Source organism: Sarcophilus harrisii, chromosome 6 (assembly GCF_902635505.1).
Source record: "Sarcophilus harrisii chromosome 6, mSarHar1.11, whole genome shotgun sequence".
Classification (NCBI taxonomy): Eukaryota; Metazoa; Chordata; class Mammalia; order Dasyuromorphia; family Dasyuridae; genus Sarcophilus; species Sarcophilus harrisii.
The window spans coordinates 125,355,769-125,381,337 of record NC_045431.1 but is presented as its reverse complement, the minus strand read 5'-3'; the positions used below and the strand labels follow the sequence as shown (position 1 = coordinate 125,381,337).

General features: G+C 32.5%; 1 protein-coding gene across 2 annotated transcripts in view; it reads right to left on the bottom strand.

Moving 5' to 3' along the window:
• ZGRF1 (zinc finger GRF-type containing 1) overlaps positions 1–25,569 on the bottom strand; it is an 86,534-nt gene that overhangs the window by 19,846 nt on the left and 41,119 nt on the right. For both annotated transcript variants that reach the window (XM_031944005.1, XM_031944006.1), the window contains exons 12-22: positions 25,287–25,401; positions 16,722–17,383; positions 15,903–16,041; positions 12,993–13,177; positions 11,000–11,196; positions 9,983–10,122; positions 8,933–9,076; positions 8,522–8,636; positions 3,861–4,120; positions 2,401–2,560; positions 1,289–1,366 (exon numbers count right to left, since the gene is read on the bottom strand). In XM_031944005.1, the coding sequence (XP_031799865.1) occupies positions 1,289–1,366; positions 2,401–2,560; positions 3,861–4,120; positions 8,522–8,636; positions 8,933–9,076; positions 9,983–10,122; positions 11,000–11,196; positions 12,993–13,177; positions 15,903–16,041; positions 16,722–17,383; positions 25,287–25,401 (2,195 nt within the window). The remainder of the gene's footprint in view (positions 1–1,288; positions 1,367–2,400; positions 2,561–3,860; positions 4,121–8,521; positions 8,637–8,932; positions 9,077–9,982; positions 10,123–10,999; positions 11,197–12,992; positions 13,178–15,902; positions 16,042–16,721; positions 17,384–25,286; positions 25,402–25,569) is intronic.

Below are 25,569 nucleotides of genomic sequence, written 5' to 3'. Positions count from 1 at the left end.
GAAAGTTGCAGAAAGGTAGAGTCTTCAACTAAGGAAAGACATCCTAGATATTAGAGCTTTCCCAGAATATAAGGCAATAGTTTCCTAATCACTAAAGAGCTTTAAATATATATATATATATATATTGAGAGAGAGAGAGAGAGAGAGAGAGAGAGAGAGAGAGAGAGAATGTCAAAGAGTTTTTCTTGCACAACATAACAAATATGGAAATATGTTTAAAAGTAATATACATATATAACCTATATCAGATTGCTTGCTATCTTGGGGAGGAAGGAGGTAAGGAGAAAAATTTGAAACACAAAATGTTGCAAAAATGAAATGTTGGAAACTATCTTTACATGTATTTGTAAAAATGAAATACCATTGAGGAGAAAAAAAATTTTTTTTAAATATCAGAGAGGATTCTTGTTTAGGTACAAATTGTACAGATGATGTACACATACATCTCTTTCATCTCCAAGGTTTTGTGAAATTCATCAAATGCAAAATGTAGAATTCTTCGACTTTACAAATTATATCGATATGGTTTTCCTATGGGTTTTGAGAATGTCTATTATAGGGAATGTGATATTAAGTTGGATGGAAAACTCAGCATAGACACAATGTACTGAGTCCAAACTTAAATAGGAATATGACAAATTCACATTTAGGAAATTGTATAGGTTTTTCAATGATTTTAAGATTCTTTCTGAAAGAAAATTCAAATTTTTTAAAAACTAATATTCTTTTGGCGATGTATAATGCTATAAGTTCTGTAATATCAAACTTTTGAGGAACCAAAATTTCAAACCATCCAAATGTTTTCATTTTCTCATTTTGTAAGATCTTCATGGGAGAGCAAATATAGGCTTGTGTTTGGAATATTTTTGGAACAGTGAACTATGTATATGAAAAAGTATAAAAAGTATTATCAAATGACAGAGGATTGGAAATGAAGATCAGATGGCAAAAGTGAGAAAGAACAGAAGACTGGGATACATACTACACTGATACCAAGATCAGGCTTAAGAGATTAAGAAGAAAGGTTCCAAATATGTTGGGTGGATTTCCTCTATACAATTTAAGAAGGTCATGGACAAGAGTTGCCCAAAATGATAAATGGTTGGATTGCAATTTGTACCCTCAGAAGGAATATTCAAAGGAGTATATCAATGAGAGATCATAAGGCCAATGGAGCAGGATTTTCTCCCTTTATCTTCTAAAAAGCACAAAATTAAAGTAATATTTCTGGAAATTTTTTAAGGTTCATTGATCTATACTGTAAATCCAGGAATTTATAGATTTTTACCTGTAAGGTAGAATTGGCTTGGAAATCTTTCTAATGCTTCCAACTCTGATAAAATTTTCAAATCCAAGATTGAGTAATCTGTATGAGGAAGATAAAAAATAAGATTCTGATCATTTAAGGTAGATTATAAAATAAATATTTCCCCCAAAATTAAAATAAATACCTCCAAGAAATCACTCTATGATACTAACATACTGAATAAAATAAAATCTAATCTAAATCAATATTACATTTAAGGTACATATAATTAAAAGTACCATTAGTGAAATCAGATATAATAAATTACAAAAACAAAATATTTCAAGAATAGTGACTTTTAAAAATTAATTTAAGAATGGATAAAGTAAAAATACATGTCATAAGATTCTAATGTCAGTTTACAGCAAAGAAATTAATTTTTCTGATTTCACTAGCCAAAATTTCAATTTTTAGACTGAAATACAGCTGGCTAAATGCTTAATGAAAATAAAACATTTATGATTGCTTTATACTTGGCAAAATGATTTATGTTTCAGGTACTACTGTTGCCATTTTTTCAAAAGAGGAAGCCAGTGTTGAGAAATGGCTTGCTCATCTTCATACAGTTAATAAATATCTGACGAAAGATCTGAGTTCAGGTGTTTTATCTAAGAACAAGTACAGTGACCTATCTCCTTTTTAATCTAATTTATCTAATTAAATCTAATACATTTGGTAATTGTGAAATGCTATACAGTTTTTTTCATTCATTTATTTGTTTGTTTGTTTATTTTTGCTGAGGCAATTGGGGTTAAGTGATTTACCCAGGGTCACACAGCTAGAAAGTGTTAAGTATCTGAGGCCACATTTGAACTCAGGTCCTCCTGACTTCCGGACTGGTGCTGTATCCACTCTTTTCATTTTATATATATTTTAATAGGATTTAATTAATTAATATGATTTTCCATTCAGAAATATGATCCATTTCCCAAATATATCTTTAATCTTTCTTATCCCTTTCTGGATCCTTCTAATTTAAAATTATAATAGAACAACTACTTATTCTAAATATAACATTATCATCTGCTCATGTGGACAGACAAATGATTAATCTACTATCTACAGATACCATTTAAATAAAAGTTTATACCTACCCAAGAAGTATTCTGTCTACAGCAATATTGGTGGAAGAAGAAATTAGAATTTTCCATGGCCTTGCATCTACATCTCTTGGAGCTGGACTCTTTTCAAAGAGTTGTACAAGGAATAATATCACTACTGTGAGTAAGTAACTCTTCCCTGCTCCAAAAACACCTAGTTGTTTTGGAAAGTAAAGAGAGAATGAGGGATAAAGAAGCAATATTCTAAATAAAGGAATTCTAGAAACATGAAAAGGAATTTGGCCCAAATTATATTCTATGGAGAATATTGTTACTCTCATTAGACCCATTACCCATCTTCCTTAGTATAAGAAAAGTTCCCTATACATTCTTCAGCTAAAGTCCTGTAAATGAGAAAGAATTGTAACTTATGAGAAAGAATCATAACCTATATTCCTAGAATGTCTTTTTGTTATGGTAAAATGAAAAGTTAACAATGCTAACAAGTCTTAACTATACTCCACTTTCCTTTGCAGCAGTGCAATACAGACTTTGATTTATTTTAGATAGTGACAGATTAATTTTGGGTTACTCTTCTCATTTTTATGTGCTGAGGCAATATAAGAAAATGAATCAAATAAATCTTTATCTTCTAAGGCAGCTAGATGGTATACTAGGGCTTGAGTCAGGATGAACTCTGTTTAAATCCAAATTCAGACACTTACTAACCGTGAGATCTTGTGCAAGCCACTTAACTTTTCTTAGTCTCAGTTTCCTCAACTGCAAAATACACATAACAAGAATTCACAGGATTATGAGGCTCAAAGGAGATATTTGTAAAACACTTAGCACAGTGCCTATCACAGAGAAGGAGCTATATAAATGCTTATTTCTTTCTTTTCCCCTTTTTTTTAAGACTTCCTGCATTGCTTGGGCTGAGACCTGAGGAAAAAGAGAAAGCCCAACAGATAGAGATGAGGACAGAATGCTTCCCAGAGAAAGAGTATGGCTGGTACAAAGGCATAAGAGGGAAACTGGAGGGTCACCTATGGGAAAAGAAAATAAGTCCAGTAAGTCTAAAACAGAGCTTAATAGATTAGAAGTATAAACCAGATACAATATGGTAAAATCTCATAAGAATAAACATAAAATTCTGCACTTAGGTTAAAAAAATTTAACTGTACAACATAGCACAGGTGAGCTTTAGTTTAATGGCAGTTCATAGGAAAAAAGATTTAATAATCTTTACCAGTCCAAACACCATTGCAACCTTAAATTGCATTTACAGAAGTTTAGTATCCAAAACAAAATGAAAGTCCATGACCATTCTTAGCCCAGGTCATATTTAGAATACTACATACAGTTCTCAGTGACACATTTTAGGAGAGACATTGGTACTTCCAATCAACCATTGGAAACTAGATCATAGCATTATGTATGGAAGAAACAGGAATGTTTGTCCATGCAAGATACCCATAACAGAATAATTGTTTTTTTTTCTTCTTACTCCTTACCATGTATGATTGTGATAGGAAGGGTATGCTGCTCTTGAGGGTCACTAGCATTTTCATGTGATGCCATCATCAGTGTTATCTGAATAAGAGCTGTGGCCTGATCCATGTTTAATTTATATATTTGAATTATCTCATTAGCTAGCTGCAATGCTGCTTCAGAGCTGAGTAGTTCACAGTTCTTGTTAGTAATCCTATTGAAGGCTGGTGGAATAAACTTTCTTTTATTGATTCTGTTATTGCTGTATTCAGTATAAGAAGACCTAGGAAAAATCCAGCAAGTAAAATTAGGTGAATTAGAAGTATACTTTAGTAACTTAGAGAAACTAGTGATAAGGAATTAGGTAACATCTAAAAATCCTAAGAAAGAAACTACCTTTAAAATGATGATAAAAATTTTGTATTTTCTTTTCTTTCTTTTTGCTTAGGCAATTGGGGTTAAGTGACTTGCCCAGGGTCACACAGCTAGGAAGTGTCAAGTGTCTGAGACCATATTTGAACCCAGGTTCTCTTGACTTCAGGGCTGATGCTCTATCCACTGCGACACCTGGCTGCCCTAAAATTTCATATTTTCTAGAACACTAACATGTATCAATATTCTCAAGTTTAAGTAAAAGTAAGTTTCAGCCCTTTTTAGATCAAGTTACATTCTAAAATGGATGAGTTACATAAGACCTTTCTTTGATTTCCTTGTGGTAATCACAATTTTGGTAATCAAAATGTACTACTTCTGGATCATGTACTGATATTATATCTTATCTAGGTAGATTTAATAATTTTTGAACTTTAATTACATGTAACAAATATTTGAATATCCATGCATAACAAGAGTATTGGTATTAAAAACTCAGATAAAACTTGATGAAACAATGTAGAAGATCTGCAGACATATTGTTCTCTGTTATTTTATTGGGCAGTGAAGAGTTAATAGCCACATTATTTTTTATATCTGCAATTTGTATATTACATATAGTTCCTATGTCTTTTTCAAAGGTTTCACTTTTCTTCCATTCTGTGCCTTATACATAATAGGAGCTTAAGGAATGTTTACTGAATTGAATTATGATAATTATCACATCTTTGGATATTTTACAGCACATATATTGTGCATTATTTCTTAGAAAAAAAAACCTATAAGATATTTTAAGTAGAAAATATTTATTTTCATATTCTCTTAAAGTATTGTCCAAATGTTATTCTCTAAATAAGAAAAAATGAGATATGACACAGGAAATCATAATGAGACATGAAGTTTATTAATAATGAAGCAATTGTGAGCCAAGACACCTATGATTCATGTTAAAAACATATCTATATGCAGAAAAAGCATTTGATAAAATTCAACACCCATTCCTATTAAAAACACTAAAAAATACAGGAATAAATGGACTTTTCCTTAAAATACTCAGTAGCATCTATTTAAAACCATCAGTAAGCATCATATGTAATGGAAATAAACTTGGAACCAGCACGAATTATGGAATATTATTGTTCAGTAAGAAATGACCAACAGAATGATTTCAGAAAGCCCTGGAGAGACTTACATGAATTGATGCTGAGTGAAATGAGAAGGACCAGGAGATCATTATATACTTCAACAATACTATATGATGAGTAATTCTGATGGATCTGGCCATCTTGAGCAATGAGATGAACCAAATCAGTTCCAATGGAGCAGTATGAACTGAACCAGCTCCACCCAGCGAAAGAACTCTGGGAGATGACTAAAAACCTTTACATTGAATTCCCAATCCCTATATTTTTGCCCGCCTGAATTTTTGATTTCCTTCACAAGCTAATTGTACAATATTTCAGAGTCTGATTCTTTTTGTACAGCAAAATAACGGTTTGGGCATGTATAACTATTGTGTATTTAATTTATACTTTAACATATTTAACATGTTTTGACCATTCTGCCATCTAGGGGAAGGTGGGGGGAAGAAGGGGAAAAATTGGAACAAAAGGTTTGGCGATTGCCAATGCTGTAAAATTATCCATGCATATATAACTTGTAAATAAAAAGCTATTAAAAATGTAAAAAAAAAAAAAAACCAAAAACTATATTATAAAGCAGCAGTCACCAAAACCATTTGGTATTGGCTAAATTGATTGGTATTGACTAATTAGTGGAATATGTTAGATTCACAGGACAAAATAGTCAATAATTATAGCAATTCAGTGTTTCAAAAACCCAAAGACCCCAGCTTTTGGGATAAGAATTCACTGTTTGACAAAAACTGCTGGGAAAATTGGAAATTAGCATGGCAGAAAATAGGCACTGAACCACACTTAACACCGTATACCAAGATAAGATCAAAATGGGTTGATGATTTAGCATAAAGAATGAGATTATAAATAAATTAGAAGAACATAGGATAGTTTACCTCTTAGACCTGTGGAGGAAGGAATTTATGATCAAAAAAAGAACTAGAGATTATTATTCATCACAAAATAGATCATTTTGATTATATTAAGTTAAAAAGTTTTTGTACAAACAAAACTAATGCAGACAAGATTAAAAGGGAAGCAATAAACTGGGAAAACATTTTTTACCATCAAAGGTTCTGATAAAGGCCTTATTTCCAAAATATATAGAGAACTGACTCTAATTTATAAGAAATCAAACCATTCTCCAATTGATAAATGGTCAAAGGATATGAACAGACAATTTTCAGATGAAGAAATTGAAACTATTTCTAGTCATATGAAAAGATGCTCCAAATCGTTATTATTAATTTGTATTTACAAATTAAGACAACTCTGAGATACTACTACACATCTCTCAGATTGGCTAAGATGACAGGAAAAGATAATGACGAAGACTGGAGGGAATGTGGGAAAACTGGGATACTGACACATCGTTGGTGGAATCTGTTGAACAATTTGGAACTGTTAACATTTTTATGTTAACTAAGTTAACTGTTAACTAAGTTAACAATTAACAAACTGTGCATATCCTTTGCTCCAGCAGTGTTACTACTGGGCTTATATCCCAAAAGATCTTAAAGAAGGCAAAGGGACACAAATGTGCAAAAATGTTTGTGGCACCCCTCTTTGTAGTGGCCAGAAACTGGAAACTGAGTGGATGCCCATCAATTGGAGAATGGCTGAATAAATTGTGGTATATGAATATTATGGAATATTCTTGCTGTATAAGCTCTATAAGAAATTATTTCAGAAAGGCCTGGAAAGACTTGTATGAAGTGATGCTAAGTGAAATGAGCAGAACCAGATCATCATACACTTGCTTCAACAATACTATATGATAATCAATTCTGATGGAAGTGACTCTCTTCAACAATGAGATGATCTAAATCAGTTCCAATTGTTCAGTAATGAAAAGAACCAGCTATACCCAGCAAAAGAACACTGGGAAATAAGTGTGGACCACAACATAGCATTTCCACTCCTTCTGTTTTTGTCTGCCTGCATTTTTGTTTTCCTTCTCAGGTTATTTTTATCTTCTTTCTAAATCAGATTTGTAAAGGTCTGGAGAGGAAACTCGCACAGCGCCATCAAGAAGTAAAGAGACCTTAATATCTGAGACACCAGGATGTAGTTTCTGTGATCAGTGAGACCTCATTATGAGCAGAAGCTCTGGTTGCACTGAGATTGCATCATCAATGAGAGATGTCTCCTTCTCTTATTGGCTATGCATGTCACCTCATAGACCCGATATAAGGAGTGGGGACCAGGAAATAGAAAAAGGGCAAGATGTGAACATGTGGAATAAAGACCTGAGCTTGCAAGCAATTGTGTCTTTGAATACTCTGTTGGACATGAGAACCACTGCTCAGAGAGGTGGTGGTCACAGATCTCTAAAGACCTATGATTAGGGTAAGATTGGTAAAGAACCACTGTATGAGACAGTGGCCAGAGATTTCTGAAGGTCAGGGAAGTAGGTAAGATTAATAACTAGTAATCTCTGGGTGGGAGGTCATACCAATTTTTCTTGTGCAGCAAGATAACTGTATAATTATGTAAACATATATTGTATTTAACATATATTGGACTACCTGCCATCTAGGGGAGAGGGTGGGGGGAAGGAGGGAAAAAGTTGGAACAGAAGGTTTTGTAAGGGTCAAAGTTGAAAAATTACCCATGCATATGTTTTGTAAATAAAAAGCTATAATAATAATTTAAAAAACCATATCTATAATATTCAACTTAAAAGTAAATATCCACAGTAAATATAAAGGAAAGCAGTACACAAGAAATGAAATTAACATGAGTGACATTTGGAAAAACTAACTTGATTTAGATAGATAATGTCACTCTCATGTTTAATGGGCTAAGAGAAAAGCAAACTAATCTTTGGATAAGTTCTTTTAAACTAACAGGTAATTATATTCCTTGAATGACAGTTTGAATTTCATTAGCAACATTTATGAACTATGTTGATGGTATTTTCACATTATTCTATATGTCATTTGTTAATCCAGGGGTCCTCAAACTTTTTAAATAGGGGCCCAGTTCACTGTCCCTCAGATTGTTGGAGGGCCGGACTATAGTAAAAACAAAAACTTTGTTTTGTGGGCCTTTAAATAAAGAAATTTCATAGCCCTGGGTGAGGGGGATAAACGTCCTCAGCTGTTGCATCTGGCCCGTGGGGTAGTTTGAGGACCCCTGGAATACTATTGAATCATTGATGATTAATTACATACATTGTTAACAGGTGCTGTATGATAGGTACAGTAGTTGGATTGAAGTATTCTTGCAAGTTTCTCAAAGTTGTCAGCTCTGTACTAGCATTACATACTAGTAAAGCATGAACCAGCGCTATAAAAAATCATAAAAATGAACGTTTATTATAAAGGAAACTGTTCACACAAGTCTCTGTAGTATATGTTACACAAAACCATAACTTTATCTCATTCTATTAAAAAAAAAAAACCTTCTCAGTAAACAGTAACAGGCAAGATGGACACGTACCATGGGGATTCAGCTAAAACATCATAAAATTTTCTCCTGTACATAGGCAAAATGCTTACATTGTTTTTACATTTTTTAAAACAAACAAAAAATAAAATTGAAAAAACTACAGACTAACCTAAACATTGCATAGTACTACTTACTGTCAGATGGCCAATTTGAAGGGAAATAGCCTTTCAGAGGCAAGAGCTCTACTTCGTTGTATGATGACGGTCCAAAAAAAACACTACAAGCAATGAAAGTATCCAGCTCAAAATCTAGAGTTTTTGAAATTACCCAGAGGTCATCTGCAAAAATATAAGCAGGGTTTTAATGAAATTTTTCCCCACTAAAGATGACAGACATGTTCTCAGTGCTTATTAAAGTTAAATTTCTCTAGTTTTTCTTACTGTAACATATCTGAAAAGAGAAAATCCGTGGAGAGAGTCAGAGACCCTCCCCAAGCCCTGAGATGGGCACAGGGCAAGCTTGCTCTGTGCTGCTCCTGGTAGCTGGTGGATAGGATTTAGTACTACTGGGCAGCAGGGAGGCTATCATCTGTGAGTTCTCCATCTCTACTCTATACCCCAGAGGATCCTATTCTAGAACTGTACCAAGGGAATGGGAGAGTCAAGTGGTGTTATTATATTTGGGAAGCCTCAACAAACATTAAGTCCCTATCATGTGCAAGAAACTATGTCAGGTACTAGGAGTACAAAAGACAATACAAAGGGGTCCTTATCTCCAGTGATTGGGACTTAGAAAAAAGAACTTGAATTCAGAGAACTTCAGATACCCAATGTTTAGTTTTAGTAGGACATCTTGTTTTATCAAATCAAATCACAAATATTTAACACAGATAACCTATACCAGCTGTTCTCAAAATATGGTCCCGAGAATCCTCGGGGTCTCTGAAACCCTTTTAGAGAGGCTACAAATTTAAAATTGATTTTTATTTCTAATATGGTAAATATATATATAAATATAGCCCACATAAACAAAAATGCTTTCAAAAGAGCTCCAATAATTTTAAATAATATAAAAGGATACTGAGAACAAAAGTTTGAGAACCACTGATTTATACTATCAAAGTTATACAAAGTTAGTGTGCATGTATATTTATCTATCTAGTTATATATGTGATATATATATATATATATAAATGAGGCAACATATGAAATGGGAGAATTTCCCCAGAGGTGATTAGAACTTACCTTTGCCATAGGTAGAAGAATTTTCTCTCCTACTCAGTTTAAGATAAAGTTTACTTTTAGATTCACTAAGAAATTCAGGATTTATATGAGCAAATCTTTTTGATTTGCCACACTGTTTACTTTGAAAATCAAATAGTTTCCTGCAAAATGAAAGAAAGATATGCCTAGACTCTAAACAACTGAAATAGTAGAACACGAGTAAATCAAAAATCTTAACAACATAGAGTAGTATAGTAATAAAAGTATTAGAACAGAAGCCAAGATGACTTGTTACTAGTCCTAGTGTTGTTATTAATTGATGTAGAACATTAGTCAAAACTTAAGTTCTTGAATCCAAATTCTTTATTTGTAGAATCAGGGAAATAGATATAGATATATCCAACCTAGTTCACAGATTGCTATAATAACAGATATGAAATGACCTGAAAAGGATAAAGGCATAATGTGCTATGAAAATCTTAAGTATTAATACTATTACTTTATAAATTAATTTTATTTGATGCAATAAATGTATTTCTAAAAATCTGCATATAAACTTAATTGTATTCTGAATGTAATAGAAAAGCTATTTAAAGGACTCCTACTGTGAATTATTTTGCAAAGTTAATCATCCTCAATTTATTTCTGTGTAAATGTCTGTATAGGTATACTAATATTACACAGGATGGTACAATAATATATATAAATAGAAAATATTCATATCTACTCCAGAAGCACAAACTACAAAATTAAAATCTTGCATTTTTTCACCTACTAGCCAAGGAACAATTGCATTCAGGTGACTAACTGACCTATGAATTCTCTTTCTATTATAAAGAACAGAATTCACACATATCCAATGACAGGGAAACAGTCTCCCTTATACCTGCTCTCCTATTGTAATAGTTTGTTGGGGGAGGCCAAAAGAGCTTTTGATCTGCTGCAAGTCCAGCATAATTAAGATAAAATTTGATTCAAACTAATCTGTTAGGATGACAGATCTATTCATTGTCAGAATCTTTAAAATGTATAACACACCTCACCAAAAGCTGACACTCCTCATAGAGGGCTATGTTTTGGCATCTTAAGTATATTCCAATACTCTTTATATCATGTAACACAGTGCAGGGTACAGATTCTGTCCATGTCAAATTAGCTGGGGTTATTTCTTCAAACCACTTAAAAAATTTACATTGGTTGACTTTTGATGCACCACAAGTGTAAAAGAGACGACCCTAGGAAGGAAAAAAAAAGTAGTTAAAATTTAATAAAAAATGGATTATTATAAACACAACAGAAAAATGAAATGATTTTTCCTTAAATTTAAATCAGGAACTTTAACAGCCAATTATTAATGTTCAATGCTAACAAACAAAAACATTAGTTTTATTAATAAAATAAAATTAATTTAATTATATTATTTACTATTATATTTACATTATAATAAATATAATTTTAAAAATTAATAAAAGAATTGGAAATGAAATAGATGCCTAGTAATTGGAAGAAAAGGTAAATAAGTTGTGATACATGAATGTAATGAAATATTCCTTTGCAGTAAATGACAAACAAGATGAATACCAAGCATTACAGGAAGACATGGATGAACTGATTGAAAGTTCAATAACCAGAACAGGGAAAATAAAAATAATCAGTTATTACAAGAATGAAAATGGAAGTAACCATATGCATACAAAAAACTAATATGAAATTATAAAGAGCAAACTTGGCCCTAGAGAAGATATATAAGAAGATAATAATCCCTTCTGTTCTTGTGTAGAAGTAGAGATGAGAAAGTCCAGGTCTGAAACATTGTATATATAGATTTTTCAATATATTGACCAATTTTCCTGAGTTTTTTTTTAATCTCTTTTTTTAATTACCAAAAAAAAAAAAAAATTGACAAGGATGACTCCCCAGTAGGGAGGAAGGATGTAGAGGGAAATATAGGCTATGTTAAAAAAAAATCACCAAAAATCTACTTTTATAAGAGTACATTAATATCATATATGATGGCCCATCTTTTTTCAAGTCAATCTAATTCAATAAACATTTTTTTTACTTTTTAAAAATTATTACTCTTTTTATCCTAAACTTAACAAACATCAACTAATGGGGGAACAAGCAACTAAAATAAGGGTTCTGAATAAAACTCTAAGTCTCTATTATATATAGGCTTCTCTTCTTTTAAAATATATTATAAATTCAACCTGTTACTCTCAAAGCTGTCCTTTTAGTCTGTGTCTTCCTTTTTCTGTGAGTTTCAAAAACATATTTCAGTGACTTATTTTATTTCTTTTGGCTTAGGGGGAGAAGAGTAATCTCATTCCTAGTCCCTTTCCTCCAGTTTCCCTAAATGCCTCTGTAACAAATATTGATAATCAAGTAAAGCAAATTCCCACATTAGCTATATCTGAAAATGTATTTATCCTTCTGCAACTTGAGTGATAAGTAGCATGCTTTGTTATTCATCCTCTAGAATCGTTTTCGATGTTGCATTAATCAGAGATTTTAAATCTTTTAAAGTTGTTTGCCTTTGCAGTGATGTTGCTATATAAGCTGATCTGTTGATGGATTTTGCTTGCTTCTCTCTACATTAGTTTATACCAGTTTTCTCAGATTTCTCTGAAATTGACTCTCATTTCTTATGTCACAATAATATTCCAGCATATTCACAGGCCATAGTTTCCAAGTGATGGGAAACAAATTTTTTGACTGAGCATTAATTGTTTTCAACATGCCAAGTACTGTACTAGATACTACATAAAGACAAAAATAAAACAGTTTTTGCCCTCAAATTAACTTTATATGAAAAAAAAATATATATATATATATGAATATTACTAGCCCACAAATACACAAATAAAGTCCTCTTTCAGGGTAAATTAGTACCAAGAAAGAGGAGTAAAGTCCTTAGGCAAACTGTATTTTGCACTGAATTAACAGCTAATTGCTGGTTCAACTACCAAGTAGCTTCACTTCTTCCAAAAATATACATCTAACAGTATATAAATGAAACATTATAGTATACCTTATTTGGACCTTCCTTTTTAACCATGACAAGCTTTGCATGCTCTTGATGATGACAGATTGGTGTGCTGTTTTCTATGTTTTTTTCTTTCTCTATTTTCATTGATGTATAAAAAGATGTGTTAACTTTCCAAAGAGCGTGGTGCAATCTTTTGGACACTTCAAACAGTAATATATTTAGATGTTCTAGATTTGAAAAGATTTTAAAAAGAAGGGAAAATTTAAATTTATCTCCAAATACATGTACAAGTGCTATTTAGTTTACCATTAGGAATGAAATTTCTTGAGAGGCAAAGCTACTGGAAATACACTGGAATTGGGATCAGAAGACTTGAGTTCTGTGTCTTACTCCACCACCTATAAATTTCATAACCTTGAATTTTACAATTCTATAAAATGGAAATATTATTTTAAGTTCTTGCCTCATGACTGTTGTGAAAAAATTACTTTGTAAACCTGAAATCATGAAATATATAAATGAGTTGTAATTAATACTAAATTTATTTTTTAAAAGTATAATTTTATGAGATGCTTCAGGGCAGTTCCAATGATCTTGTGATGATGAGAGTCATCTACACCCCAGAGAGAGAACTGTGGGAATTGAGAGTAGATCACAACATAACATTTTCATTCTTTTTATTGTGGTGTGTTTGAATTTTATATTCTTTCTCCTTTTTTTACCTTTTTGATCTGATTTTTCTTGTGCAGCAAGATAATTGTATAAATATGTATGACTATATTGGATTTAACATATATTTTTATCATGTTCAACATATATTGGATTACTTGCCATCTAGGGGAGGGGGTAGAGAGAAGTGGAGGAAAATTAGAACACAAAGTTTTTCAAGGGTCAATGTTGAAAAATTATCCTGGCATATGTTTTGAAAATAAACTTCAATAAAAAATAAATTTTAAAAAAACCTAATTTTAGTGCTGGTGGTGATCAACTGCAGATGAATGCAATGGCCTGAGGAATCCCCTTTGTTTATTTTTTTGGGGGGGTCCGCCACTGGGCCTCATGGTGGGGGTGGGGGGGAGGGGGAAGGGTGTTGGGTGTACTATAGTGTGAACCTAGGGAGGAGGGGAGCACTGGATCTGGAGAAAGGATTCAGGCGGGAGTTGGGGGGCAAGGAGGAGGGGGAATTGGGAGCTGTTGGTGATCTTGCAGGAGAAAGAGCTGGTCTGGCAAAATTACATTGTGAAAATCCTAGCCTATTTTCCTAATATGTTTGCCCCAAAAGTTACAGCAAACCTTAATTTATTCAAGGTTTCTTTTAGTAATGAACAAAATCTTTGGGTGGAGTGCTCTAGATGACTGGTCAGATAATACTTTTCTGTGAATGCATTACATAAAATACTGCCTCCTTTTGCATTTTTTTCTACTTTATCTACATGGATTTTATTTTGCTTTTTTGGAATACTAAGATGTAAATTTAAATTGATTTAAAGATGCTTAACCATTGTGGGTTGCAACTCAAGTTATGATCAAATTTATTGATAAAAACTGTATGGAACCTTATTAAAACATAAAATAAATTTCCCTTCTAATTAAAGTGTTAAAAAACAAAAGTATGATTTGTCCTCATGACAAATTCTAAAACCAAACATAATTAGAGCATCATAAGCATTCATTAATCAGTAAATGAGAGCAGTGGCTACTTCATCTTTTGTCTCTGTCTATGCCTAGCACCTGACATAATCAGGTAATTTATCAGGTAATAATTTAGCAAGTAATAATCAGGTATATATCTGGTGATTTAATAAATGCCTCATAGGATCCCCTTGGACAAATTATAGGCATAAGCTTCTCTCATGCCTCCAAACTGGGATTTTTGCTAATATCAACATTAACATGTCATCAGCATTAAATAATGTTTATAGTAGGTTTAGCATTATATACTTCAAGGAATGTAAAGTAAAAATGCCTACTATATATCCTTATGAAATTTTCAATTAAATAGTGAAAAATGAGTTCAAAATGATCTTTATTTTTGATAAGATAAATTTCATATGATGAAGAAAGCTACTGGTTACAATAATGATACAAATTTCTATGTTCAGCTTCTAGTTAAGTGGGAAAAGATTCATGGAAAGGGGCAGCTTTGAAGGATAAGAAGAACACAATGTGATGAACTGCCAAGAGTTTGCTATTCCTTTTACCATTTCCTTCAAATCAAGACCTAATCCAAGAATTCCTAGATCCAGTCCCTACCCCTCTTTACAAGGAAATCAGGCATTAAATTAAACCATGATGATCAGAAATAGTCTTAAATAAGTAAAAGGATATTTAAATTACTGTTTTAAATTAAATGGAGTTGGAATGTAGGAAAAAATATTTGCCATGCTTTGGTATCTTGGGACCAAACTGCAAATATTTGCAGTTTGGTCCCATGATACCAAATATGACAAATATTTTTGGATTAGGATGCTCTCCACTTCCACTTCGATGTAGCTTAGCATCTTTGCAAATCACATAGTCTTAGATAGCTGTGAGGTAAATGCTATTATCATCATCTCCATTTTTACAGATGAGGAAACTGAAATTTTGCAAGGGTTAATGTTGAAGAATTATCGATGAGTATTGATGAAAAATAAATTCTTTTTGAAAAATAAAATGCTTTAATAAAGAAAAAAAGGAAAGACATGTCAACCAAAATCCTTTGTACTCTAGAGGCTGCTCTCAGTCATTTTAAGGCTCAGGTTTATCAGTCCTTTTAGTTGAGCTAACACTATTGTGCACTATTCTCAGTCTACATACCTTGCTCCCACTGTTTTATTTTAGCCCCACATCTTTTTTCATGGATTACAGAAAAAAAAAGTACAAAAGCAAATTGTAAAACAAATTTAATTATTTTTTTATTAAAAGTTGTTTCATAAAATGAAAAGAAATAAAATAAAAGATGTTTCATACCTATCAGAGAGGTTGTAAAAATCTGTTTGTACTGAGCAGGTGACTGAAAATGAGCAGGTATGTGAATCTGTCTTTTGGGGACACAGGCATATTTTGATCTTGTTCCACTGGGAAATGACAATGTGCTGGTATTTATCTCCTGGAAAAGAACAAATTAACAGATAATAAAAATGATCAATTAGTAAGATGTTATGTCTAATAAAATATACAATGCTTTTATTTACTAATACAAGACTTTATTTCTGAATTCCAGATAAATACATTCTAATTCTAAATAAAGAGCAACATGTCAGGGATAGTTATGTATAATACCAAAAGCTTGATTTTATTCTTCCCTTTCTCTTGAAACTATGAAATATTTTACTTCTAGACAAATAAGAACTTCAAAATATAAGTGATATGGGTGGATAATTTTCTTGGCACAATATATTCAAAATATATAATTCAATTTCTGGTATCAAGAAAAACCCTACATCAATGAGTAACATTTTTTTAAAAGAATAATTCTACTTAAGAAAACTATAGTAGCAATACAAATGAGTTAATGACTATATAATCTTATTATTTTAGTAAGCCAAAGAGAATAGCATAAGTATAGATAGTATTTTGGGTCAAAAGTATTCTTTCAAATACTGCCTAGCTGTGTGACCCTGGGCAAGTCACTTAACCCCAATTGCCTCAGCCAAAAAAAAAAAAAAGCATTCTAATAGTGAAATAATAATTTGCAGTTTATTGTGCTCTCTTTTTCTCTAAAATTCAGGTAATGTTTTCTAATAGAAGAACTTTTAGAATGACAACTAGCTTATTACAGTTCTTCACCTGGGCACTTTCTGTTACATTGAAGCCATTGTGGGCTGTCTGACTTAATATCTTTTGTATTTCCTCAGGCTGGGAAGTTTGGTCTAAATTCTGAAACAGTGTTTTCTTTCTTATAACTAATTCCTGGTAGTAGAAATCCAGTTGCTGTTGATGAAGCATGCTTTTTATCATCTCCAAATGCATAGAGTTATTAGGGCTTTTCTTGACAGCCCTCTTGTAATTATCCTCTGGATCACAAAGTCGCATTGCAGAAGAAGAGGCAGCAAAGAAGTTTTCGTTCACATTCACATCAGTTCTATTTAGAGTAATAGGATCACCTTGAGACATGTTTTTATATTTCAGCCACTTGCTTTGTTTGCTTTGAGGAGGTACCAGAGAGAAGAATGAAAGCCTTAGAGGTGTCACTTCTCCAGACTTTTGAGAAACAGAGACTTCCCTATTCCTGTTTTCAGGGCCAAAGGAATTGACTGGATAACCTGTTGATTCCTTAGATGAGCCAAGGATGGGGCTACCAAAGGACTTCTGTACTTCTGAGTCCATTCTATATGAGCAGTTTTCTGATTGAGAATGTACTTTAACAGGACACAGTGTAATAAGTGGTACCTGAGCTTTCTGAAGTCTTTGGACATTGTCTTTTTCTGAACAATTGAATTTTTCCACTCCTAAAAGGTGATAAAAAAAAAAAAAAAAAACAATTAGGAATCATTACCAAGCCCACATAAATCATTGTGTACAGGATAAGAAGCAAAAATGCCACTGAACCTATAAGATCCTATATAATTTAGTATTCTGTATTAAAATAAAAATAATTAAGTATCTTTATGTTAACAAATAAGCACTGTAAATTTTACTGACATACTCTGAAATGCAGTTTTAGACTACTTGATTAATAGAAATGGAATGCCAAGTTTAGAAAATATTAAATATATCACTTTGGTTAAAAAATAAAGTCATTAGTGATGGAGGGATTTAAGTGCCAGATTAAGACTTTTATTATGATTATCCCATACCCATATCCCATCAAAAAATATTAACAATAAAAACAAAAATACCTAGTGGCATTACAATGACATTTTAAAATTTTATAGAAATTAATTGTAAAAAAAAATTGAACAGAAAAGTAATAGTATGAGACTTCAATATTCTACTATTGAAACATAACAAGTCTCAAAGTACAATAAGCAAAATAACAGCTTGTTGTTTTTTTAATAGCTTTTTATTTACAAGATATATGCATGAGTAATTTTTCAGCATTGACCCTTGCAAAATGTTCTGTTAAAACTTCTCCCTTCCTTCCTCTCATCCCCTCCCCCAAGTGGCAGGTAGACCAATACATGTTAAATATGTTAAAGTATATGTTAAATACAATATTTTTATACATATCCATAGTTATTTTAACAGCTAAAAATTGTAATAGATTGTTGGAAGAATTAAAATTAACATATAGAAAAAACTTAATGGAAATATTAATGAATCTATTTGTTGAACAATTCAAATAAATATAAATGCAAAAAAGCAAAAATTTTAAACAATACTTTCATAAATCTTAATACAATAAATATAATTTTAAAGTTTCCAATTATAAAGAGGTTAAAATGTTTTAGAAACAGAAAAACTATAAACATAATAGTTCATATTAACAAAAAACAAAATCAGGCTTATAGCAATTGATATCAAAAAGGTTTTTTTATACAACCTATAATAAAAATTTTTAAAACACAAGAATAAATGGGTCCCTCCTTAAAATGGTAAAGGGTATCTCTCTAAATCTAAAAGATATCATTATAATGACAAAACCTTAAATCTTTTCCCTAAACTCAGGGATAAGCAAAGATGTTCATTATCACCACTATTTTTGACATAGATGTAGAAACGGAAGCTATAACAATAAGATAATCAAAAGAAACTGAGGGAATCAAAAGAAAACCATTTTGGAAAGCAATTTGGAATTATGTTCAAAAGGTTATAAAACTGTGCATACTTTTTGATCCAATAGTCTTACTCCTGGGTTTGTATGCCAAACAGATAATAAAAGAAGAAAGGACCTACATATGCAAAAATGTTTGTAGCAGCCCTTTTTGTGGTGCCAAGAAATCAGAAATTAAGTGGATGCCCATCAGATGAGGAACAGCTGAATAAGTTTTAGTATATGAATGTAATCTAATATTATTGTTCTATAAGACATGATGAGCAGGCTGATTTCAGAAAAGTCTGGAAAAACTTACATGAACTGATGCTGAGTGAAATGAGCAGAACTAGGAAAACATTATACACAATAACAGCAAGATAATGTGATGATCAACAGAGATGGAATTGGCTCTTCTCAGCAGTGTGGTGATATAAGACAATTCCAACAGACTTGGGATAGAAAATGCCATCTGCATCCAGAAATTGTGGATTGAAGCACCATATTTTTACCTTTTTTGTGTGTTTGCTTTTCCTTTCTTGTAACTTTTTTCCCTTTTGGTCTGAATTTTCTTGCACAACATGACAAATATGGAAATATGTTTAAAAGGAATGCATGTTTAATATACATCAGATTGTCTAGTATCTGGGGAGTAGAGAGAGGGAGAAAAAATTGGAACAAAAATCTTACAAAAATTAAATGTTGAAAACTATCTTTTCTTGTATTTGGAAAAAAATAAAATACTATTGAGGAAAAAAAAGGAAACAATAATTGCCTTTGTAGATGATATGATGGTCTACTTAGAGAACTTTAATCAAGTCAATGAAAAATAAGTGAAATGATAATAATTAATAATTTTAGCAAAGTAGAAAGATATAAAAGAAATCTACAGAAAGCATTGAGTTATGTGAAAATATATGGAACTCCACCTCCTAAGATATACATAGAAATTAAATGAATAAAAATTAATTAATGAAAAAATATTAAGTGCTTACTACACCCCAACTACTGTGCTAAGTTTTGGGAATACAAATATATTATTTTGGCAGACTTAAAATAAATGGAGAAATAAATTATTCAAGGTTAAGCCATGCCAATATAAAAAAATTACAATACTGTTTAAATTTACTTATTTGTTGTTATACTAAACTACCAAAAGAGCTCTAAAAATAATATCTAAATTCATTAGAAAAAAAAACAAGAATCTCAAAAGAAATAATAATAATGGGACATAGCTATGCCAAATTTCAAACTGCATGACAAAGCAGTAATAATCAAACAATTTCATAATGGTTATACATCAAAAAAGTTGATAAGTGCACCAAATTACTAATATAATATCCAGAAGCAAACAGATACAGTACCATAATGTTTAATAAATTCAAATATACACTACTATTGAGGAAAAATATTCACTATGTTAGAAAAAACTCCTGAGAAAACTGGGAAATAGTCTGGCAGAAATTAGATTTATTCAATATCTTACACCACAACAAATTCCAAATGGCAAAAATACCTAGATATAAAAGGTCACATTATAAACAAATCAGAGGAGCAGGGAAAAAGATAACTTTCATAATTTTACCTAAGTCAGATAATCAAAAATGATCAAATAAGAGTTAGAATTACAGATGGGGAAAGGTCAGTTTTGATTACATAAAATTGAATAGTTTTGTACAAGCAAAATTCAAGAAGCTAAAATTAGAAGAGAAATAGTTAACTTGGGGGGGAAAAATTTTTTTTGTGATTAATTTCCTCTGATAAAGGTCTGATATATAAAATAAATAATGAACTGATTCAAATATATAAAAATAGGAAATTCCTCAACATATAAATGGCCAAATGATATGAACAGGAATTTCTCAAAAGGAGAAAAGAAAGCTATCAATAATAACAGGTAGGACTTCTGGTTAAGATGTCTTTGCCTGAACAAAGGCAGATAGCTAGACCCCACATACCTACTCCAGAAAAAATCTAAAAATAGAACCAGACTGAAGATTCGCAACAAATTCAATAATGATTTACTTCTTTTCCTAGCCTATCCACCCTAGAACTACACCAAAGATCCATGGGCAACAGGGAAAGAAGCCCACCAGAATGCCAGTGTTAGCAAAACAGGACATAGATACCAAATTACCTACAAAGCTCTATAAAATGGAGGCAGCAAAAATGGATTCAAGCCCCAAAACGGTTGGAAAGCTAAGATTTTAACCTTAGAAGTAACTAGGAATATTATGGAAGTACTCATTGGAATACCTCAGGCCCAAAGGCTCTAGATCAGTAGTATTCTGTCATAAGATATCACTGAGGTATTTTAATTTAGATCAAATACTCTCAACCTCAGAAATCCAGTTAAGACTAAATCATCCTAGAATTCTTTTTAAAATTTATTTGAAAAAACAGAGTAAGAAAAAAAGAAAAACAAAAGGAGTACAAAACAAAATAATCAAAACAAAAGACAACATTGTCATATACCTAGCTTCAGGGAGGATTCAAAATATATAACAACAAACTGTTCTTTGGTTCTCTGCTGTATACCTTATTTACATTATTCTTTTTCTCCCTTTCATTGCCTCCCATAACCCCCAAACAAGCTACAGTAAAGAAAATTTATATTTATGTATAAATATGTAGATATACACACACCACTGCCCACATACACAGTCATGTCTTTCCTATCCCTGCTGATTCTTTAATTAAATTCTGCTCCATAACTTGCTTTGCTATTATTTATCCTTCCCCCAGCCAAGTATCTCTCCCTAGTTTTCTTCCCTCACTCTTTGCTTTCTCACGTTGCTGCCCAACCTTCCCTTATTCCTTTATAAATTTTAGAAGGTGCCATATCCTTCATGGTCTATATGCAGTATTGCCTATTAAATTCATTCATAATGTGAGTAGGTTTTCAGAACTAAAAGCCCTCCTCCCCCCTCTAAGGCATCTCTGTCTATTCTTCCTCTGCAACTCATTTGTATAACATGTATATTATTTTTACCTTAACTCTGCCAGTCTTACTTTTGAGCTACCCTATTGTTGATGTGAATCTTAAACATATAGTATACATTTCTCATGTAAAAAAATAAACAATTTGTCCATGTTTAAGTCGTTTATCCATTTCCTTAAAAGTAATCTTTGATATTTACTCTTATATGTTAAAATTTCTATTAAGTTTGGGTTTAGTTGATAGAAAGTCCTGAAAATCTGCAAGTTTGTTGAATGTCCATTTTTTTACATTCAAAACTAAAGATAATTTTGCTGGATATGATATTTTTGGCTGCAGGCCTACCTCTTTTGATTGTCAGCAGATATGATCCCAAGACCTGCAGTCTTTTATTGTAGCTGCTGATGTTCTCTTACTCCAGGACAATTTTCTCAAATTATTTCCTGCATTATTGTGTCAAGATTCTCTTTTTGGTCACAACTTTCTGGCAATCCAATTATTCTTATATTTTTCTCTTCTTGATCTGTTCTCCAGATCCATTGATTTTCTTATAAGATATTTCACATTCTGTTCTATTTTCTTCACTGGCTTCCCCTTGTCCAATTCTGATTTTCATAGAATTATTTTCCTCTTTGAGATTCTGTACCTCCTTTTCTAGTTAGTTAACTTTTTTTTTTCATAATCTTATTTTCCTTATATGATTTTTATTTTTTTATTTTTTATTTTTTAGCTTTTCCTCAATGTCTCTCATTTGATTTTTAAATTCTTTTTTGAGTTTTTCTATAAATTCTCTTTGGGCGGGGAGCCTTTTCACATTACTCTTTGGGGTAGAAACTTTTTTTAACTTAAGTATCTTTTTCTAAAGATGAACCCCAGTCTTCCCTGTTCCCATAACATGTTTCAAGCATGGTGTCCTTTATTCTTTGCCAGGTCGTTTTGTAAAAGAAGTATTAATGTAAGCACCTTTAATTATAGGGTGAAGGGATGATATCTTAAACTTCCCTTTAGCTCTTCACTCTGACCAGGAACCCCAAACCAAGTGCTCCACCCTCCTGCAAATGCCCCCAGCCAGGAGCAGCCCTACCCCTTTGAATTCTGTACTCATCAGGTGCTGGTTCCGTCTTACTCAGGGCTCCATCTCAGCAGCACAGCTGGGCCTGGCATTCCTAATTAGCTGAGATTTACTCAGTGCTCCAGGATTTAGATTCTGATTTGACCTCTAATTTGACCAACAATCCATGAGGTGAAAGTCTCTGTGGTTCTTTCTGAGGCTCCAGCCACATCCAGCCAGCCCTGGGATCCCCATATGATGATTCTGTGGAGCTATCCCAGAGATATTTTCATTTCAGAAAGGTTAATCCTGGCTTGGGCTCTGTCTTCAGATCTCTGGTTGTATCAGGAAGACCCAAGTTCTGCCCCAAGTCTTCTTGATTTTTCACCAGTCTATGTTCACTCTGAGTTGCAAATTTATTCTATTTATGGGGGAAATCAGAGAGCTTGAAATTTACCAATCTACTACACCATCTTCCTAGAATCTTTCTCCCCCTCCCCCCCATCCTAGAACTCTTAGTATGTATATATCCTTGGTTATGGAAGTGTACACAGGAACCCTGGTCAAAACTAATCAGGGCCAACTACCTAAGAGACCAGCAAGGGGTCTTGACAAGAACTAAGTCTGAAAAGGAAAAGGAACCAAAAACCATAAAGAATTATTGTAGATCCAGAGACCTAAAACTCAATCTAGAAGAAAGTAACCACTTTCAGGAAAATAAGTTAGTTATTACTAGTTTTCAATACACATAGTATCTTCTTGCATGGGGGTTAACAATTGATAGATAATAGAAATTTATGCATTCATATACAAGCATCTATAATATTTTAATTTCCTTACATTCATTTTATTTTTTCTTGTGTTCTTGTTTGCATATTTGAACCTTTGTACTCATCAATAGGAGTTAATACTATAAATAAAAAATGCCATAATTTTGGACAAGATTATTATCTACTGGAAAAAATTTCCAAAAATCATTTCCATAAATAAATAATACAGTAGGGAGATCTGAGTGAGAGGTGGAAACAGAAAGAGCAGCCTTGAAAAGGGCATGAGAAGTCCTTATATCAGACAGAGTTGCTAGTCTTCTCTGAAGAATTTGATGTACCCCACAGTGGTACTAAGCTACTTTAATAGGCATTATACTATGAATATTATTATAAAAACTAAAAATGTAAGTATAAATAATATTATAAAAAAAGCAATGAACTTGGAGTTAGAAGACCTAAGTTCACATTAAAGTTCTGTGAGATGTTAGTTTCTGTGGGGAGCCGGCACTAATCTACAGGTGATAAGGCCATACAGATGAGAAGGCCATACAAATGATTAAGGCCACATTCCTAAGACTGCCTTAACCTTGAATAGGCGGATATCTAGGCATCTCCTAATCACATCCTGGAGCTTCCTACATGACCAAAGACACCTGATCAGCTCATCCTTGGGCGGGAAACCAATCCTTTATGTAGGATTGGTTTCTGTACTAAGTTTGCGCAACCCTGCTCCCTTTCCTATTGCTATATATACACCTGCACTCATTAAAACGAGGCTTGATCAGATTATTTAGTCTTGCCTCCCTTCAGCGTGTCCCCTGTCTCTTGCTCTTGTCTCTCTTCTTCTAGGGTCCACACACTCTGCCTCGCGGGCCAAGGCAAGTTCCCTCATTTTAAAAGTGAGAAAGTTCAATAAGATGATATCTTCAGGTATTTGCTAATTCTATATCTTATGATCCTAAATTCTGAATTTTGGTATAAACCTGATAGGTCAATAAAGCAACAATAGTACAAAGCAGCAAACAATCTAGGATGCTATTTTCAAAAGCAATTATTTACAATAGTCCTAAATATCTGCTTATATGAAAATGTAAGCTCATCCCTATCCCATTTTACAATTACTTTTTCCTTCCTGCCTCAACTCTACTTCCTCTTATCCATTTACCTATTATAACTTCTTGCATTTCTTTTTTCATCAATCCCTAACCATATTCCCTCCTTCTCTCCCACTAGCTACTCTTTAAAAACAGAGGAAAGAGGAATTTAGAGAAATAGAAAAGAAATGAGAAGGATAATGCAGAGAACTACTCTTCAATTGTAGAATGGTGGAGATGGCTATCCTCTTCTTTTAACACTCCATGCAGTGGCTAGAGGTTCAGTTTAGGAACTATTTCACAACACTCATGATTCTAATAGAGGAGGCAGAATAGATGCACTTAGGAAAGGCTATGAATGTCAATGGGCCATCACCCAGAAATTGAAGCTTCCCATTCTCCAATCTAGGAGTCCTGAGGAAGAAGAGTGAAACTGAGAAGTTGTAGTGATGGACTATGGCAGAGACCCCTGGAAATTGAAGATAGAGAGTTTAGGTACCTGAATTCCAGCTAAAAAAGAGCTGAAAATGTCAGGATTTTAGTAGTTTTGACAAAATGAGAAGAAATATGGTGATGATGAGGGACTTGGGGTGAAAAGCATTATAAGTTTGTGACTAGAGGAATCAAGGGACAGAGATAGCAGGAATATGAAAATAGAATTCTTAGCAACAATTTATTTGAAGTTTAGTCTCAAATATGTTCTTTTTAGTTCATTAACAGCTATCCAACTATCAATAGTCTTGCTCAGATTGCAAGTACTACAAAAATGCAACAGATATATTTAAGATTACAATAGTAAAGCTTACCAGATGAAGTTCTTGCTTTCAGAGACTCAGGTAAGTTTATCATAATTTCTTCATTTCTCAGGCTCAAAGGAAAGGTAGAGTCTGGGATCAGTCTCCTTTGTACTGGTGACATCATCTAAGCAGGAAAATATATATATAATGAGCCAAAAGAAACAAATGAGTGTATTAACATGTTTGGATTATCTACTTTTCAATTTGTCACTATTTTCTACAATCTAAATTTGCACATAGGTAAATATTTAATTATTATAATGAACACTACATAGGGACAAAGGAAGTTGTA